The sequence below is a fragment of the Anabrus simplex genome, chromosome 2, assembly GCF_040414725.1.
Source record: "Anabrus simplex isolate iqAnaSimp1 chromosome 2, ASM4041472v1, whole genome shotgun sequence".
NCBI lineage: Eukaryota > Metazoa > Arthropoda > Insecta > Orthoptera > Tettigoniidae > Anabrus > Anabrus simplex.
Window position 1 is genome coordinate 375,087,221 of NC_090266.1, and position 20,295 is coordinate 375,107,515.

Consider the following 20,295-nt stretch of genomic DNA (forward strand, 5'->3'; position numbering starts at 1 on the left):
GGAACTCTTTGCTTGTCGCAACCAATGAAATTTGTCAGTGTGTGTGCCGAATGCTAGTCAGCTGTTGTCTTCCTACACATTACTCAAATATGGCTAAGCATGAGCATGACTGGCCCACAGATAATATTGCTTTAGGTGGAAATTAAATCTCATAATATTGACATGAATGTTCTTGGCAGAGCTTAAACAAGGCTGGTTGAACATCAGTTTTAGATAGGATCTAAGTGATAAATAACGTCTCTGCTATGCTACAGCCATACTTAGACACTGTTCAACAGTAGATATCTTCTAAGCATCATTTCTGCAATTGGCCCTTACCTTCTAACTGATTGCCCCTGATTTCTGATGACTACTAGTAACTATAGACTCAAGACAACTGAGAGAATCATGAAGGTCAAAATTTTCTCCAACAGTCTGCTGTAGAACAACACCTGACTGCTACAGCAGTCCACCGGCTGTATGTCATCGCTCCCACACAACTGCTACAGCAGCTCACCAGAGTGAAAAGATTAACATTGTCATTCAACCAAATTATTAAACAGGGACAAACACCAACTGACTAACAATGGAATATCACTATAATCATCTTCAAAATGAGAAGTTCCGGCGAGTGTGCTACTACCCAATCTGACATCTAAGCCATATGAGAAAGATCTGTGATTATGGAGAGAGAAATGTTAATATGAAATTGTCAAAATGGTCAAGAATGAGTAGCAGCGCTAAGAAGCTTGCCGCCCCCCTTGCAATAATTGAAAATAGCCCCCTTGTTTCCCGATAAGGAAAGTTAAAAGTTTATTTCATAGTACAAGGTTGTATATTATTACAATGAACAGCAACAATGATAATAAGTAGAAGAAGAAGAGAAAGCTACACAATTAAGTTTTCAAATCCGAAGAAATTAAAATAATACACTTATATGGTATGAACACACACACACACAAAAGAAATGCATATTCCTATTATAGTAACCAAAACATGCTGTCAGAATATTAAGAAATAATCTTGTTCCTTGGACCAAATAATTTACTGTTATTTACAACTCAACCGTTCATCATAGGCCTACTCAGCTACACTGACTCCCGAGAGTTATAAACAGGCTCGAAACTTCAGTGTTTAGAGTTTATATTTTTTTAGATCAGAACATCTTAGTTACTGCATCTGCACTGACTACTGGGTTCTCAGAACTGGCTAATTACTTCAAAAGCCTTGTTGACTTTTGTGAGTGGCAGCAAGGGATGTTTATGATCGGAACATGTTGAAAAACCCACATTCTTTCAGAAATAATTACCGTAGTCCTATTGACAAAAGAAGCTTTCCACTACGACGGCCTAATTTTGGAATAACCCTCTGTAATACAAATATTACTGGGTTGTGTGCTGTAGCTTTATCAATATGTAAAATCACTCCTCGGCTACTGAATTAAGAAATAGTCATGGGCCCCTCATAAGCCATGGGCTCCCCCACCTCACGGGGTCTGCAGGGTCCTTATCACCGCCAATGTCAAGAACAAAGCTAGATTTGAGAAAACTTGCAACACAATTGATACAATTTAAGTTGCACTGCTTCTGCAGGACGATGTTGACATTACAACTGACATCAGAGTCCAGCCTCATCACCATTTCTATTCGTTATTGTGATTGAGACTCTTATGGCAGACCAGCACCAACCAATACCCTGGATCCTTCTCATTGCTAACGACATCACATTAGCCACCAAAAGCAAATCTTATTTCCAAAACCAAACCCAAGAATGGATGAGTGACCGACGCAACACCCATCATTTCCTATATCATCCAGGTGCATTAAAAACCTTGTGTTCACCTCCTATAAAAGTTGGCTATCGTCAACCAAATTTGTCAAACTACAAAAAAGGCAGAACATCAACTAAACATCATGGAAACAAAGGTGCTGAGATGATCAGCCAGTGTCATTACACTGATTGTGTTTCCGATGTAGATATAAGGAAACAATTTGGCATTCTGCTGAAATTGAAATGGCGTATGGCTTTTAGTGCCGGGAGTGTCCGAGGACAAGTTCGGCTCCCAGATGCAGGTCTTTTTTATTTAACGCCCGTAGGCAACCTGCGAGTCGTGATGAGGATGAAATGATGATGAAGACGACATACAGCCAGCCCCCGTACCAGCGAAATTAACCAATGATTGTTAAAATTCCCGACCCTGCCGGGAATCGAACCCAGACCCCTGTGACCAAAGGCCAGCACGCTAACCATTTAGCCATGGAGCTGGACTGGCATTGTGCTGATCCACAAGAAAATGTATGAAAGGAGACCGATAGGGTTTAGACTTGTGCTGCAAGCAGGAGCAGGTACAATTCCAAACTTGGGCTATGCAATGGAAGTCATTATATGTTATGAATTTAGTTATGGTCCATACTGACGATCATTATCAAAGGGTATGTGGGGTCAAAACTAGTACCAATTATATAGGACACTATATTAAGCTAATAGTATTGAATAGGTGGACCCTTCTCTACCCTTTGATACTGGAAGTCATCGGAAAAAGGTGCAAGGTAGATACACTACAAGTCATGAAGACAGTAAATCTACACCCTGACATGATCCATGACCGAACAAAATGGACACGCACAGCAGACCCAGGCACTAGGTAGGACAAATGCTCGTGAATAAGATCTTTGTCTTTCCTTAATGCTTATCAGAATGTAAGAACTTGCATTCCAAACAATTCATTTTACTGCAAGTCACCTCACTATCGGAGAAGTTCATTCCTTTAATTTACCCCATTCATGACTATCTTTTCGCTCAAGATTAGGAATATATGAAGGCTAGCTTCATGATGAACATCACCATTACCACAAACCCTAGTAACTAGCCATGCTCACAAGAGCCCCTTCGCAGAGCTGCTGGACAAGCAAACCCACTTTCCTTAACACAGAGAACAATGGAAAAAAAAAAAAAAAAAAAAAAAAAAAAAAAAAAAAAAAAAACTACATGACAATCTATAGTTAAGTTCACTGGAAACAAACTCACATGACTATAAAATGCACATGGATTTTCCATTGTTCCTACCATTCCTGAACAATTTTACCACAGCACATGCAAAGCTAGAGTTGCAAAATAACAAACATCCAATAATCCCAAACATACATAGTGGGGAGTAGGTATCGAAACAATATAGAATAAGCCAATAAATTATTATTATTATTATTATTATTATTATTATTATTATTGTTGTTGTTGTTGTTGTAGTTAACTATTATTATTGTTTGATTCAATTCTATAATCTGATTTTGCCATATATTAATTAAAGCTTGCTTCATTGTAGTTAATTTAGAGAGAGAGAGAGAGAGTGTGTGTGTATGTGTGTGTGTGTGTGTGTGCGCGCGCACGCGTATATTGGCATTAAAATTATGTACAGTGAGACTTCATGCTTAATATCAGATATGGATATGTTTTGTGAAACCTTCCGACATTGCTACATATGGTGTAATACTGCTACAGTAATTGTCGAGTCATTGCTCTGTCATTGTATGCATTTAGCGATGAGATCATATTCAGGAAACTCCTAGTTCACCTGAGGCAATTTCAACACAATATATAACATTTGTAGCTGGGTGGGAGTGACATCATATCTGTTTTAAACTCTGATGCGGGTGTACCAACTCATGCATATATATAAAAGTGTATCCTATAGTGACAGTCAGTTGGATAGTTCAGTTGGTTGGAAGAAGATGAATGGAGAGAATTGCCATGAAGTCAATTGGAAGGAGACGAATGGGGAACAGTGATATGGAAACGTAATCGTCAGTGACCAAATGGATTATATATTCGGAGTGTGTTTCGTGCATCTGTTCGGTCGAGTTCTTGTGTCAGTTTGGTGAAAGCCAAATACGGAGTCGTCGTAATGCACTCTAACAGTTATCAGTGAATTACTTGTAAATTTGATTGTGAAGTGTGAATTTAATTTCAAGCCATCCTATATCTCATTTGTGAAACTAAAATGATACATCACCAAATTAGGTTTGAGATACCTACAGCTGATGCCAATTCAAAGGAATACGTCGTAATAACACTCAAAGTGTTCACGGTACAATTAAGTGAACCAGTGAGGGATAAATTTCTTGTACAACTTTCAAATGTCCAGTCAAGAGGATTTCAAATTTAATGCCTACAGTTTCCCTCCGTTGTAATGTCAGAGTTTTATATTATCTTTTGAAATATTGCAGTAAATCTCACTCATTAAAATCAGCATTTAAGGAATATATTTTGTTTAGTATCAAACAAATTAATTGTTTCACTTCTATAGTAGATCACAGAATCTCATATTTTAATGGGGAAACCGAACGCCAATTTCCTTTTCCCAGAACCTATATGTTATGCTGCCAAAGTAAGCCTAATACCTCACACCCTAGAGATATTCAAGACTCTCATTCTATTATCATTACATCTATTTGTAGCTGGCACCCATCAACAATTATATGTCCAAGTAATCAGGTAAGTACTAAAAGTAAGTACATAGTTTGACAATTAAATATTTTAATATTGTTTCATTTTACTTCAGTCCTATACTTTTTAAATAAGTGAGCAATAGCAAGTCACACTAGGAATGGGAAGGAAGAGGCTGTGGCCTTAAGGTATAGCCCCAGCATTTGCCTGGTGTGAAAATGGGAAACCATGGAAAACCATCTTCAGGGCTGCTGACAGTGGGATTCGAACCCACCATCTCCCGGATGCAAGCTCACAACTGCACGCCCCTAACCGCATGGCCAACTCACCCAGCCGTAGCAAAAAATAATATCCAGAATACATTATTTAAACACTTTAATCAACAAAATATTATTTTGCCATGTTCACTAACATTCTTTAACAGCTATAAGGTGTGATACTTACAATGTGATACTTGCATAGTGACTACAACAAAAATCAAGGAGTTAAAACGTAGAAATTTTCTAAGTTACCATAAACATTAAACAATTATTATTCACATTCAACTGAAATTACTATTATTTTCACCTCACCTCTCGTATTATCCTCTGTTGCTCTTGAACACGACGTAAGCGCTCCATTTCTTGCCGTTGCGCAGCTAAAGTTTCCTCATCGAGTTGACTCTCATTCATAACTTCACGAATGTTCCGTCTTAAGTTGGAAACTTTGCGTTCCATTGCAGGTTTGTTGTGGTCTCCTTCGAATGTGTCGTCAGAATCAGATGAACATGATGACTTGTTTGGTTCCATTTTGATATCTGGTATGTCCTTTCCTGCGAAATGTAAAATGAAGTTCATAATTAAAACACAATGAAATATAAAATTTGTAATTAACAGCGCCCAGAGTTTTAAAAATGCATATACACAAATGCAAATGCTTATTTTGAAGGTTAGTGCATATTCAGAAGGTATTCATATATTTCTGCATAAACAGGATGTATCAGAACATTACAGACAAAAAAAAAAAAAAAAAAAAAAAAAAAAAAAAAAAAATCAGGGATGTTCATGTTATATTAAGAACTAGCAAGATACCCGTGCTTCGATACGGTATTATAATGGAATTTATAATTGAATGCTTAACCTATATATAATCTGCCGAAATTCACCATCTAACTTGTTTTCTGAGAGATTACGGCGAAGTTCCTCCCATTTTTCAATCTTTCTTTCCAGCAATAGATTTCGTACTTCCCGGGCTAGGTCCAGGTATTCCACCCAGTCAGTTGGGTCCCTAAATCTTTGCCATCTTTTCCTATAGGCATTTTTAATATGGATCAAATCCTTGAGGAGATCCGGTGTGGTGTCTTCTTGGGTGCCTTGGCAGTACTGAACCTGCGGCCGGACTGCAATCGTAATCATTACCCGGCCAGGACCCATTCCCAGCGCGGTCCGCACATTTCGACGATGGCCCAGATTATTATTATTATTATTATTATTATTATTATTATTATTATTTATGGTCTGGAACCCACAGCAAGATGCAAGACCGCTACTTGGCGGTAAATTACATCTGCTGCCATTGTCATTGCTGACAATGTGACCAGCACCATCGTCGTGCGTAGGCAAGTGCGCGAGATTTCTGGCGACACGAATTATATACTTCCGTGCATTATTGACCTTATTATAGAGGTGAACAATTGCATGGTCAATAACATGCCTATAGTTTATATCAAATGTGTTTAAATTTTTATTTATATGACAGGAAAATCTACTGTAATCTAACTTTATGTTCTCCAAAGAAAAAGATGGTTCTTGAAAATGAACCCAGGAAAGATTAAAAATGATCAGTTTATGATCAGAATATGTATATTATGAACAGTAAAATCAATTTGTCTCAACTCCTTTTTCACCCCACTGCCATTAAGTTGATTTCCCCCCCCCCCCCAATAAAAAGAATGTGCGCTTCCTTATGTTTAAAGGAGATTCCAAATACCAATGTTTACATCTGTTAACTTCAGTTCTGATATATATCCCCATAAAAAGAATACACTTTTTTTCACTTCCTTTCACAATCCCCCCCCCCCCCTCCAACGTGAATTTCCTGTTTAAAAAATACTTGTTTCTTTAATAGTAAAGGATCTTCTAAATAGCAGTTATCACAACTCTAACATCTTCAGTTTTTGAGATATGTGTCCTCATAAAAGGAATTCAACCTACTTTTCACGCCCGCCCCCCCCCCACCACCCCAAGATTATTTCCCCCAAAACCGCTTCTTTTTTGTTTTTAAAGGAGATCCAAATACCAGTTTTCACGTCTGCAACAACTTTAGTTTTTATTAGATGTAAGTATCCTCATACAATTAGTTCAATTAATTTTTCAATTTTTCACCTCCCCCCCCCCCCTTCATTTGATTTTCTGAGAATACGTGTTTCTTTAATTTTAAAGCAGATTCCAAATCTTCACCTTTTCAGATATCAGTATCCAAATTAAAAGAATTCAACCCCATTTTCAGTCACTTTTACCCCTCCACCCAAGTCGTTTTTCAGAAAACAAAAAATACATGTTTTTTATTTTTAATAGAGAATAAGAATACTATTTCTCAGTTCGGTAAAATATTAAGTTTGAGATATACTGTAAAAATGCTCATTTTAAAATTCACCCCCTTCTAAGTTCCCCTTAAGTGGAGTTCCCAAAAACAAATCACCTATGTTTCCTTACTTTTACAGCAGATTCCAAATACCAATTTTTACGTCTGTAATATTTTACGTTTCTGAGATATACTGTAGATATAGTCTTTCTAAAAATTCACCCCAATTTGTCACTCCTGTTTAACCCCCATTAATTGGACTCTCCAAAAAAAAAAAAAAAAAAAAAACGTGTTTCCTTATTTTTAAAGAAGATTCTCAATACCAATTTTTACGTCTGTAAACTTTTGAAGTTTTGAGATACAGATACACTCATTTTAAAATTTCACCCCACTTTTCACCCCCTTAGCGACGGAATACCCAAACATCCTTTCTTAGAGAGCACCTACGTGTGAATATGAATGTATCCCCAAAATTTCATTTCTTTATGTCCAGTAGTTTTTGCTCTGCGATGATGAATCTGTCAGGACAAGTTATTTTATATATATAGACTAGCAATTAACCGCGGCTTCACTCGCGTGGATTTCGTAATTTGATCAAAGTAATCGTTCCTCGGCAATTGTACTACGACATTATCTGAAAATTCCTAAAGTATAAAAACTAACCCAAAAACTGAGTTTCATTTACCCCAGAAATTCTTTGTAAATCATGTTTGTGGTATTACCTTTTGGGGCTAAGACGTCCATGAGACATAGAACTGTACATGTGAGAAACAGTCTTCTCTGAAGTCGAAAAAATGAATACAATTTTCTTTATTTATTTTTTTTGCTAGGGGCTTTACGTCGCGCCGACACAGATAGGTCTTATGGCGACGATGGGATAGGAAAGGCCTAGGAGTTGGAAGGAAGCGGCCGTGGCCTTAATTAAGGTACAGCCCCAGCATTTGCCTGGTGTGAAAATGGGAAACCACGGAAAACCATTTTCAGGGCTGCCGATAGTGGGATTCGAACCTACTATCTCCCGGATGCAAGCTCACAGCCGCGCGCCTCTACGCGCACGGCCAACTCGCCCGGTTTTCTTTATTTTTATAAGAGATTCCAAATCTCTTCCCACATCTGTAACAACTTCAGTTTTTTGAGTTATACATAAGTATCCCCATAAAAAGAATACAACTCCCTGATCAGTACTTCCCCCACCCCATCTATGTGTATTTTCCGAAAACAAAAATACATGTTTCTTTAGTTTTAAAGGAGATTCCAAATAACAATTTTCACGTGTGTAACATATCCAGTTTTTAAGATGTAAGTATCCTCATACAAAATAATTTACCTATTTTTCACGTCTTTTCGTTCCCCGTTAAGTGCCTTCTCCGAAAACATAAAGGTATATGCTTTCTTGTCTCCAACATGTTGAGTTTTTGACATAATGTAGATATACCGGTCCTCATTTAAAAAATTCGCCCGCTTTTCCAATTCTTTTCAGCCTCTTAATTGTATTTTCCGAAAACAAAAAAATACGTGTTTCATTATTTTTAAAGAAGATTCCAAATACCAATTTTTATGCCTGTACGTCTGTAACACCTTCAGTTTTTGAGATAAATGTATACTTATAAAAATAATTTCACTTCTTTTTCACTTCTTTCCACCCCTCTCCTGTCTAAGTGGACTTGCCGAAAACAAAAAATACGCGTTTCTTTATTTTGAAAAGAAATTCAAAATATCAACTTTCACGTCTGTAACAGCTTCAGTTTTTAAGATAAAGTATCCTCATAAACATATTTCAACTCCTTATTTGCTTATTTTCAACCCCACACCACTTATGTCGACTTTCCGAAGAAAAAAAAACCACAAATGCTTGTTTCTTTATTTTTAAAGGAGATTCCAAATACAAATATTCACGTTTTCAACATCTTCAGTTTGAGATATATGTATCCTCAACTCAATTCAACTCCTTTTTCACCCAGGTCGGTTAAGTTGATCCCCCTTCCAAATAATGCGTTTTTCTTTCTTTTTAAAGGAGATTCCTAATACAAATTTTCACGTGTGTAACATTAAGTTTTCAGGATAAAAGTTTCTCCATAAAAATAATTAAATTTTATCACTTCCTTCACCTTCCCCCCACCCCCCACCCTATGTGAATTTTCCGAAAACCTTGAATACTTGTTTCTTTATTCATAAAGGAGCTTCCAAATGCCAATTATGACTAACAACTTCAGTTTTGAGATATATGTATCCTCATAAAAAATTAAGCTTTTCCACCGCCCCCGCCCCCAAGTTTCTTTATTTTTAAAGGATATTCCAAATACTAATTTTCACGTCGGCAACATCTTTAGTTTTTGAGATACAAGTATCCTCATACAAAGAATTAAACTAATTTTCCACTTAATTCACCCCCTTAAGTGGATTTTCCAAAGACAAAAGATTATGTGTTTCTTTACTTTGAAAGAAAATTCCAAATACAAATTTTCATGTCTGTAACATCTTCAGTTTTTGAGATATAAGTATCCTCATGAAAAGAATTCAACTCCTTTTTCACTCCACGCCGCCAGTTGAGTTTATTTTTAAAGGAGATTCCAAATACCAGTTTCCATGTCTGTAACCTTCAGTTTTGAGATATAAGTTTCTCCAGAAAAAGAATTCATTTTTTTTTCACTTCCTTTCACACTCCCCACTTTGGTGAATTTTGAAAAAACAAACAGTACCCGTTTCTTTAAAAGAGCTTCCAAATACAAATTAATCACGACTGTAATATCTTCAGTTTCTGAGATATATGTATCCTCGTAAATGAAATTAGTCTCCGTTTTCATCCCCCGCCTTACCAATGCATGTTTACTTTTAAAGGAGGTTCCAAATACCAGTTTTCACGTTTGTAACATCTTTAGATTTTTATATATATATAAATAAAATAATCTATATGTATAAAATAGCTTGTCCTGACTGACTGATTGACTGATTCATCATCGCCGAGCCGAAACTACTGGACATAGAGAAATGAAATTTTGGGGATACATTCATATTAACATATCGGTGCTCGCTAAGGGAGGTTTTTTGGATATTCCGTCGCTAAAGGGGTGAAAAGGGGGGTTAATTTTAAAAATGAGAATATATATATCTCAAAAACTTAAAGGTTTAGAGTAACAAAAATTGGCATTTGGAATCTCCTTTAAAAATAAGGACACACGTATGTTTTTGTTTTCGGAAAATCCCATAAAGGGAGGTGAGAAATGGGGAAAATGGGTTTAACACCTTTTATGAGGAGACTTATATCTCAAAAACTGAAGATGCTATAGTCATAAAAATGTAAATTTGGAACCTCCTTTAAAAATAAAGAAACACGTATTTTTTTGTTTTTGGAAAATCCAAACATGGGGGTGAAAAGGGGGGGTCTGAATTTTTAAAATGAGTGTATCTATATCTCGAAACTGTGAAAGTTTTCAGACGTAGAAGTTATTTAAAAACTCCTTTCAAAATAAAGAAACACGTATTTTTTTGTTTTCGGAAAATCCCAATAGGAGGGGTGAAAAGGGGTGAAAAATAGTTGAATGCCCTTAATAAGGATCCTTGTATCTCAGTAACTGAAGATGTTACAGACCTGAAGATCGGTATTTGGGATCTCCTTTATAAATAAAGAAACATGTATGTTTTGTTCATAGAAAATCCAAATAGCGAGGGGTTGAAAGGGGAGGGTGACATTTTAAAATGAGTGTATCTATATCTCAAAACTTCAAATGTTTGCAGATGTAAAAATTGATATTTAGAATCTCCTTTAAAAATAAAAGAACACGTAATTGTTTTGTTTTCCGTAAATCCCAATAGGAGGGGGTGAAAAGTGTGAATAAGAGGTTGAATGTCTTTAATGAGGATACTTATATCTCAGAAACTGAAGATATCACAGACCAGACATTTAGTATATGGAATCTCCTTTAAAAATACCGAAACATTAATTTTTTGTTTTTGGAAAATCTAATTAATGGGGGTCAAACAGGAGTGACAAATTGGGGTGAATTCTTAGAAAGACTATATCTACAGCATATCTCAGAAACGTAAAATGTTACAGGCGTAAAAACTGGTATTTGGAATCTCCTGTTAAAGTAAACAAACAGGTATTCTCGGAAAATCGAATGAGGGGAGGTGGGGGCGAGTTGAAAAATTGAAAAATTAATTGAATTAATTGTATGAGGATACTTACATCTAATAAAAACTAAAGTTGTTACAGGCGCGAAAATTGGTATTCAGATCTTCTTTAAAAATAAAACGACGCGTATTGGGGTTGGGGCGGGGAATAATCTTTGGGGGCGGGTGTGAAAAGGAGTTGAATTCGTTTCATGAGGGCACATATCTCAAAGACTGAAGATAATCGGTATTTAGAAGATCCTTTACTATTAAAGAAACAAATATTTTTTGCCGGAAAATTCACTTAATGGAGGGGGGAGTGTGGAAGTAAGTGAAAAAAGTGAATTATATTTATGGGAATACTTATATCTCAAAACTGAAGTTTACACACGTGAACCAATGGTATATGGAATCTCCTTTAAACATAAAGAAACACGCCTTCTTTTTCTTGGGGGGGGGGGGTAAATCAACTTAACCGCGGTGGTGTGAAAACGGAGGTGAGAGCAATTGATTTTACTGTTCCTAATGTACTTATCAGGAGCCGCCGTGGCTCAAGCGGCAGCGCGCTGGCATCTCACCGCTGGGTTTGGTGGTTCAAACACCGGTCACTCCATGTGAGATTTGTGCTGGACAAAGCGGAGGCGGGACAGGCTTTTCTCCGGGTACTCCTGTTTTCCCCGTCATCATTAATTCCAGCAACACTCTCCAATATCATTTCATTTCATTTGTCATTCATTAATCATTGCCCCAGAGGAGTGCGACAGGCTTCGGCAGTCGGCACAATTCCTATCCTCACCGCTAGCTGGGGGCTTATTCATTTCATTCCTGACCCGGTTGAATGACTGGAAACAGGCTGTGGATTTTCAATGTACTTATTCTGATCATAAACCGATCATTTTTAATCTTTCCTGGGTTCGTTTTCAAGCGCCATCTTTTCCTTTGGAGAACCTTCTTAGATTACAGTAGATTCTTCTGGCATATAAATAAAAATTTAAACAAATTTGAAATAAGCGATAAGTATAAGATGGACAGTGCAATTGTTCATTTCTATAATAAGGTCAATAATACACGGAAGTATGTCATTCGTATCGCCAGAAGTCCTGCACACTTGCCTACGGGCGACAATGTTGCTGGTCATACTGTCATCAATGACAATGGCAGCACATGTAATTTACCGCCAAGTAGAGGTCTTGCATCTTGCTGTGTGGGGTCCAGAACATCAATAATAATAATAATAATAATAATAATAATAATAATAATAATAATAATAATAATAATAATGTTCTGGACCGTCGTAAAATGTGCGGACCGTGCCGGAAACGGGTCCTGGACGGGTAATGAGTATGACTGCAGTCCGGCCGCCAGTTCAGTACCGCCAAGGCACCCAAGACGACACCACGCCGGATCTCCTCAAGGATTTAATCCACATTAAAAATGCTTATGGGAAAACATGGTAAAGATTTAGGGACCCAACTGACCGGGAGGAATACCTGGACCTAGCCCGGGGAAGTACGAAATCTATCACTGGAAAAATGATTGAAAAATGGGGGGAACGTTGCCGTAATCTCTCAGAAAACTAGTCAGATCGCGAATTTTGGCGGATTCTCTCAGAAAACGAGTCGGATCGCGAATATCGGCGGGTTATATATAAAATGATATGCATTCAATTATAAATTTCAGTATAATACCGTAGCGAAGCACGGGTATCTTGCTAGTTGTATATATAGTAACATGAAAAATTAATTTCAATGAGCATGAGGTCGTTCTGAGGGGTGCCTAGTCCTTAGGGTGGGTACAGAGAGGTAGGATCGCAAGGCGAAATAATAGACATCATAACTTTCTTCCATTTATTCAATCTGAAAAGTTACCCTATTATATCGCTGAATTGTAATTATCATAGATGTTTATTGGAAAATATACCCCAATTCCAACAACAAAATATCGAAAAAATTATGTTGGTCGTGTAAAAATCCAACTGAATAATGTTCTTTTCAACCAGTTATGTTCATCATGACTTTCTTGATATAAAATAATAAAGCATGTTGAAAGTAAGTTAATATTCCACTTCAACGAAATCCTAAAGTCCTTTCTCTTATCACCTGTGATTCCAGAGTATGTTTTCTACGTAAATTAAACAAAGTAATGTTTGTAATTCCTTCTCGTGAACATTTCAAACTATTTATATTCAAATATAAAACACTTGAAATTAAATTCGATCTTCTGGTAGAAAGTTCTAAGTATTGTCCTATTTTACGTAACATATTATACACTTTTTATGTATGTTGCTAATTAAGAGTATTATTCCCCTTCACTATAAATAAAGCACTGAATTGAAATTCTAAAGTTCCAACAAGTGAGAGCATACAATATTACGAGAGCACACCGCCTTCCAAAAGTCTGTCTGTATGTTTAAGTATTGTAAAACGTTAATTTCTGACGTTTATAATCTGCTAATAATTGTTCGTCCAAATATTAAGTAAGTGAGCCTCTGGGTATAAGTCCAGGATCCGCCGGCACGGGCGAGCACGGGCTCTGCGGCTGCTGCTGTTTAGCGAGCTGATGTTTGTGGCGGATAATTCGAAGGAACGTGTAGCGGCTGGTAAATGTATGAATTAATGGTCTGGTATATTTAGCTGTTTGAGACTGCGTAACTCAATTCACAGGCACTAGATTGGGTTACAATTTGACTAGTTGGTTCGTGAAATAGATATTCACGATGCGATATGATGGGGCTGACTTGATTTCGCGAAAACTTTACGTATATTAAGTACGTCCGGCAAGTATGAAAAGCATTGGTCTGGTTTGTTTAGGTCCGGCTAGTGGCAAAACCAGTGGTCTGGAGACAAGCAAATGGGGTTTGGAGGCGTAAGCGAAGCGGCAAACAGCCTCTAGCATCCCTTACGAAAGCAATTGTGATTCACCGATAACCACTGATAGTGACAGGTTAGGGTGTGATGCACCGAAAACCACTGATAGTGACAGGGTAGGTTGTGAACCACCGAAAACCACTGATAGTGACAGGTTAGGTTGCGATCCACCGATAACCAATGATAGGGATAGGATAGGTTGCGATCCACCAAAAACCACTGATAGAGACAGGATAGGTTGCGATCCACCAAAAACCACTGGTAGTGACACGTTAGGTTAGGTTTGGTTAGGTGCGACAGCATTACTAATTCAGCGGGGTGATCCACCAAAAACCACTGATAGTGACAGGTTAGGTTGTGATCCACGGAAAACCACTGATAATGATGGGTAAGGTTGTGATCCACGGAAAACCACTGATAATGAAGGGTAAGGTTGTGATCCACGGAAAACCACTGATAATGAAGGGTAAGGCTGTGATCCACCGAAAACCACTGGTAGTGAGACGTTAGGTTAGATTCAGTTAGGTGCGACAGCATTGCGAATTGAGCGACTGTTGAATTTGGTGATTGCATCACGAATGGGACAGCAACACTATACATACGAGTATACTGCAATCACTGAGACAGGATATGAATTTATGGGTATTCACCATAAGTTGGCACAGGAGTGGACAGAAGAAGATGAGAGAGAGAGAGAGAGAGAGAGAGAGAGAGAGAGAGAGAGAGAGAGAGTGTGTGTGTGTGTGTCATCTTTTGGGGTAAATATTAATTACTTTGCGATGCCATCTTTGTTACTGGTAATGTACTATATGTATCTATATATATATACTAGCAAGATACCCGTGCTTCGCTACGGTATTATACTGAAATTTATAATTGAATGCTTATTGTTTTAGATATATAATCCGCCGAAATTCGCGATCTGACTCGTTTTCTGCGAGAATCCACCAAAATTCCCGATCTGACTGGTTTTCTATGATTTTACGGCACGTTTCCTCCAATTTTTAAATCTTCCTTTCCAGCAATCGATTTCGTACTTCCCGGGCTAGACTCAGGTATTCCTCCCGGTCAGTTGGGTTCGTAAATCTTTGCCATCTTTTCCTATAATATTTTTAATATGGATAAAATCCTTCAGGAGATCCGGCGTGGTGTCATATTGGGTGCCTTGGTGGCACTGAACCCGCGTCCGGACTGCATTCTTAGTCATTACCCGTCCAGGAGCCGTTTCCAGCGCGGTCCGCGCATTTGACGACGGTCCGGAATATTATTATTATTATTATTATTATTATTATTATTATTATTATTATTATTATTATGTGTTGCTGGAATGGCTGATGACAGGGAAAACCGGAGTATCCGGAGAAAAACCTGTCCCGCCTCCGTTTTGTCCAGCATGAATGCCACATGGAGTGACCGGGATTTGAACCACGGAACCCAGCTGTGAGAGGCCGGCGCGCTGCCGCCTGAGAAACGGAGGATCCTGATAAGTACATTAATAACAGTAAAATCAATTGGTCTCACCTCCTTCTACACCCCACCCCCCACCGCCGTTAAGTTTAATTACCGCCACCCCCCCCCCCCACCAACAAATTTAAAAGAATGCTTGTTTCTTTATGTTTAAGGGAGATTCCAGACACCAATGTTCACGTCTATTACCTTCGGTGTTGAGATGTAAATATCCCCATAAAAATAATTCAATTTCTTTCACTTCCTTTCACACTCCTTCCCCCCCCCCCCCCACCCCTAAGTGAATTTTCCCGCAAAAAGTACTTGTTTCTTTAATAGTAAAGGATCTTCTAAATACCAATTATCACGACTCTGACTTCTTCAGTTTTTGATTTATGTGTCCTCATGAAAGGAATTCAACTCCTTTACACTCCCGCCCTCCAAGATGGTTTCCCCACCAAAACGCGTTCTTCTTTGTTTTTAAAGGAGGTCCAAATACGAATTTTCACGTCTGTAACAACTTTAGTTTTTATTAGATGTATGTATTCTCATACAATTAAGTCAATTAATTTTTCAATTCGTTCACCACCCCCCCCCCCCTTCTTTGGATTTTCCGAGAATACGTGTTTCTTTACTTTTAAAGCAGATTGCAAATATCAAATTTCACGTCTGTAACATCTTCATTTTTGAGATATTAGTAGCCTAATTAAAAGAATTCATCACCATTTTCAGTCACTTTTACCCCCCCCCCACCCTCCAACCAAGTGGTATTTCCGAAAACTAAAAGTACACGTTTCTTTATGTTTAATAGAGATAAAAAAATACTATTTTTCTCTTCTGTAACATGCTAAGTTTTTTTAGATATACTGTAAAAATTCTCATTTTAAAATTTCACCCCTTTTGAGTTCCCTTTAAGTGGAGTTTCCAAAAACAAATCACCTATATTTCTTTACATTTACAGGAGATTTACACCCACTCTTTACGTCTGTAACATTTTACGTTTCCAAGATATTCTGTAGATAGTCTTTCAAAAAATTCACCCCAATTTGTCACTCCTGTTTAACCGCCATTAATTGGCTTTTCCAAAAACTAAAACATACGTGTTTCTTTATTTTTAAAGGAGATCCCATATGCAAATTATCAGTTCTGTAATATCTTTCGTTTATGAGATATGTGTATCCTCATTAAAGGCATTCAACCCATTTTTCACCCTTTTACACCCCTCCTATTAGGATTTACGGGAAACAAAAAAAATACGTGTTCCTTTATTTTTAGAGGAGATTCTAACTACCAATTTTACATCTGTAAATTTTAAAGTTTTAAGATGTAGACACACTCATTTAAAAAAATTCACCCCCTCTTTTCACCCCCAATATTTGGATTTTCCAAAAACGAAAAAATGCGTGTTTCTTTACTTTTAAAGTAGATCCAAAATACCAATTTTCAGGTCTGTAATATCTTCAGGTTCTGAAATATAAGTAGCCTCATGAAAGGCATTCAACCCATTATTCACCCTTTTAAACCCTTCCTATTGGGATTTTCCGAAAACAAAAGAATACGTGTTTTTTAATTTTTAAAGGAGATTCTAAACACCAATTTTTACATGTATAAACTTAAAAAGTTTTGAGATATAGATACACTCATTTTAAAAAATCACCCCCTTTTCAACCCCCCCCCCCCCATTAATTATGTTTTCCACAGACAAAAATACGTGTTTCTTTATTTTAAAAGGAGATCCCAAACACCAATTTTCAGGTCTGTAATATCTTCAGGTTGTGAAATATAAGTAGACTCATGAAATGCATTCGACCCCTTTTTCAACCTTTACCACCCTTTCTATTACGATTTTCCGAAAGCAGAATATACGTGTTTCTTTATTTTTAATGGAGATTCTAAATACCAATTTTTACATCTATAACTTTTAAAAGTTTTGAGATATAGATACAATCATTTTAAAATATTACCCCCCTTTTCACCCCCCTTAATTGGGTTTTCCAGAAACAAAAAAATACGTGTTTCTTTATTTTTAAAGGAGATCCCAAACACCAATTTTCAGGTCTATAATATCTTCAGTTTCTGAGATATAAGTAGCCTCATTAAAGGCATTCAACCCCTTTTTCACCCCTTTTCACTCCTCCTATTGCGATTTTCCGAAAACAAAAAAATACGTGTTTCTTTATTTTTAATGAAGATTCTAAATACCAATTTTTACATCTGCAAACTTTAAAAGTTTGGAGATATAGATTCACTCATTTTAAAAATTAACCCCCTTTTCACCCTCCCATTAATTGGATTTTACAAAAACAAAAAAATACGTGCTTCTTTATTTTTAAAAGAGATCCAAAGTACCAATTTTCAGGTCTGTAATATCTTCAGTTTCTGAGATATAAGTACCGGTATCCTGATTAAAGGCATTCAACCCATTTTCCCCCATTTTCACCCTTTTCATCCCTCCTATTGGGATTTTCTGAAAACAAAAAAATACGTGTTTCCTTATTTTTAAAGAAGAATCTAAATACCAATTTTTACACCTGTAAACTTTTAAAGTTTTGAGATATAGATACACTCATTTTAATATTTCACCCCCCTTTTCACCCCCTTAGCGATGGAATATCCAAAAATCCTCTCTTAGCGAGCACCTACATTTTAATATGAATATATCCCCAAAATGTCATTTCTTTATGTCCAGTAGTTTTGGCTCGGCGATGATGAATCAGTCAGTCAGTCAGTCAGTCAGTCAGTCAGTCAGTCAGTCAGGACAAGTTATTTTATATATATAGATATCGTTTACATCTGAAACTATCAAGGAACATGTTAGCTGAGTGGATAAGCTGCTGAACTACGGAGTTGAAGATCGCTGGTTCAAGACGGCCTGTCGCGAGGAATTTATATCAGGTAGGTAAAATTAGATTAGTATGCGAATATATAAGTGGAATAACTACGTATAGAATAGGTTAAATGGATGCTGGTGAAGTACAGGCGGAAGTTGAAGGAAAGTGAAGGGATAGAAAATACAAGGTGATAATTCTTCAGTATCTTAAGTTCTCCCCACCCGAAACCCCTCCTACCCAGGCCCTGAATGGAATTGAAGTTCTTTGTCAGCAATGACATTGTCTTTAACAGTTCTGTTGAAAGCAGAATTATGTTTCTGAATGAAAAGACACTTATATCCACCTGAATTAGGTCGTCTTGTTGTCCAACTCCTCGGCTGAACGGTCAGCGTACTGGCCTTCTGTTCAGAGGGTCCCGGGTTCAATTCCCGGCCGGGTCGGGGATTTTAACCTTAATTGGTTAATTGTTGTCTTCGTCATCATTTCATCCTCATCACGCCTACGGGAGTCAAATAGAATCTGGAACTCAGCTAACAGCAAGCACCACGATGTTTCATAGTACCACGTCTCAGGAACCGTCCCTCGTAGTACCTAGTCCACGTTCCGCGTTGATCTGCATCAAATCTACGTCGTTCTCCGTCGTCTTGAGTCAGGATTTCTCATGTTAATAAAAGAGTGGCTTTAACACGAGAAAGTCCATTTGACTAGGCCACTGATAGCGTGGGCTATGTTGAAACGAGCACCATTTGATTTGTGCTGTTAGAACTGATTGTAACTGTTTCAGAAATAATCACCATTCGCTAGATGAGAAATGTGTCGAAGCACTGTTTCTTTTCTAAGTTGCGATAAATGGAAAATGAAAAACACATTTATATGCATAGTTCATCTTTACACTCGCTGCACACCGTTCGTATTGTCAGAAATAATTCTCGTTCGAAGCACAGTTTATCATGACTCACTTTCACAGTAAAGAAATAAATAGCTCTTCACTCGTAATATATCGTAATGTTCCTTCTCACTGTCACAGTTCAAGTATTCGTGTACGAATCCTATAATTCACAATGTCACTGAATTACGAAGTATGCGTAATGTATTACGGCGCATTTACAGTACATTAAACAGTCTATTCACACGAATTGCTTTCAGATTGTACAGTCTATTACGAAAGTGAGGAAACAGTCTTTATGCACAAGTTAAAGTGGTTTTAGACTTTGATAATATTCAAAATAGTTAATGTGTGAACCTACACTCACGATGTTCTAAGTTGAAACAGTTCGTGATTATTAAAATTTAAAGTAGTCGTGCTAGCTTCAATTTAGTCAAAGTTATTCAGACGGATTCGAGATATTTTATAAGTTCCAATATTGACGAAATATTACAAGTCTTACAACTTCGACGTTATAAACACATTAAATTCCGAAGTTCAAATATCCCTGACAAATTGTAAGTCCAACAACTTCTCACGAAAATCCACTGGTTACTCATTGGTGTTTACATAACTGTCAACTTGCTGTCGAAAATTATACAAGTATCACAAAGTTCCCGTAGAATGAACACTAAGTTCGACTTCAGTTGTCGCGAACAGCATGACTGGTAAGCCAGCTGTGAGCGAAGAATTTGAACTGGATTGCTTCGGACCTAGGGAAGGTTTTCATTCCCTTTCCGGAAGGGGAGGGGCGGGCCACCTAGAAGGTAACGCCTTCTCTCTGGCCAGGAGATTCAGCGGGTTTGGAGGATTGATGGATTTTGTGAGAGGGGAGATGGGGTTTTGATACGGTGAAGGAGTGGGGAAGGGGTTTCGACCGCTTGGCTAAGTGTTTTATTGATCTTTTCAGTTTCTACAGTTGGGTTACAATTTACATATTTTGTGTTTTTACAATGTGTTTTGCAGTGTTACAATAACTGTTTCACGTTTTTCATTTTCTTGTTGGGTTATTTGTGATCTTATATATGTGATATTGATTGTTACAATATATGATTTTTACACTTTGTGTTTTAGAGTATATCCCTTATCACCGGTTTCTTTAATAACTTTATTAGGGGGTTATTAGGATATT

The 20,295-nt window shown here is 37.3% G+C and overlaps 1 protein-coding gene across 1 annotated transcript in view; it reads right to left on the reverse strand.

Annotated features, from left to right (window-relative positions):
- Positions 1-20,295, reverse strand: part of LOC136863553 (uncharacterized) — a 452,780-nt gene that overhangs the window by 370,159 nt on the left and 62,326 nt on the right. Inside the window, exons 3-4 of the mRNA XM_067139933.2 lie at positions 5,688-5,709; positions 4,995-5,196 (exon numbers count right to left, since the gene is read on the reverse strand). Coding sequence (XP_066996034.2) covers positions 4,995-5,196; positions 5,688-5,709 — 224 coding nt within the window. The remainder of the gene's footprint in view (positions 1-4,994; positions 5,197-5,687; positions 5,710-20,295) is intronic.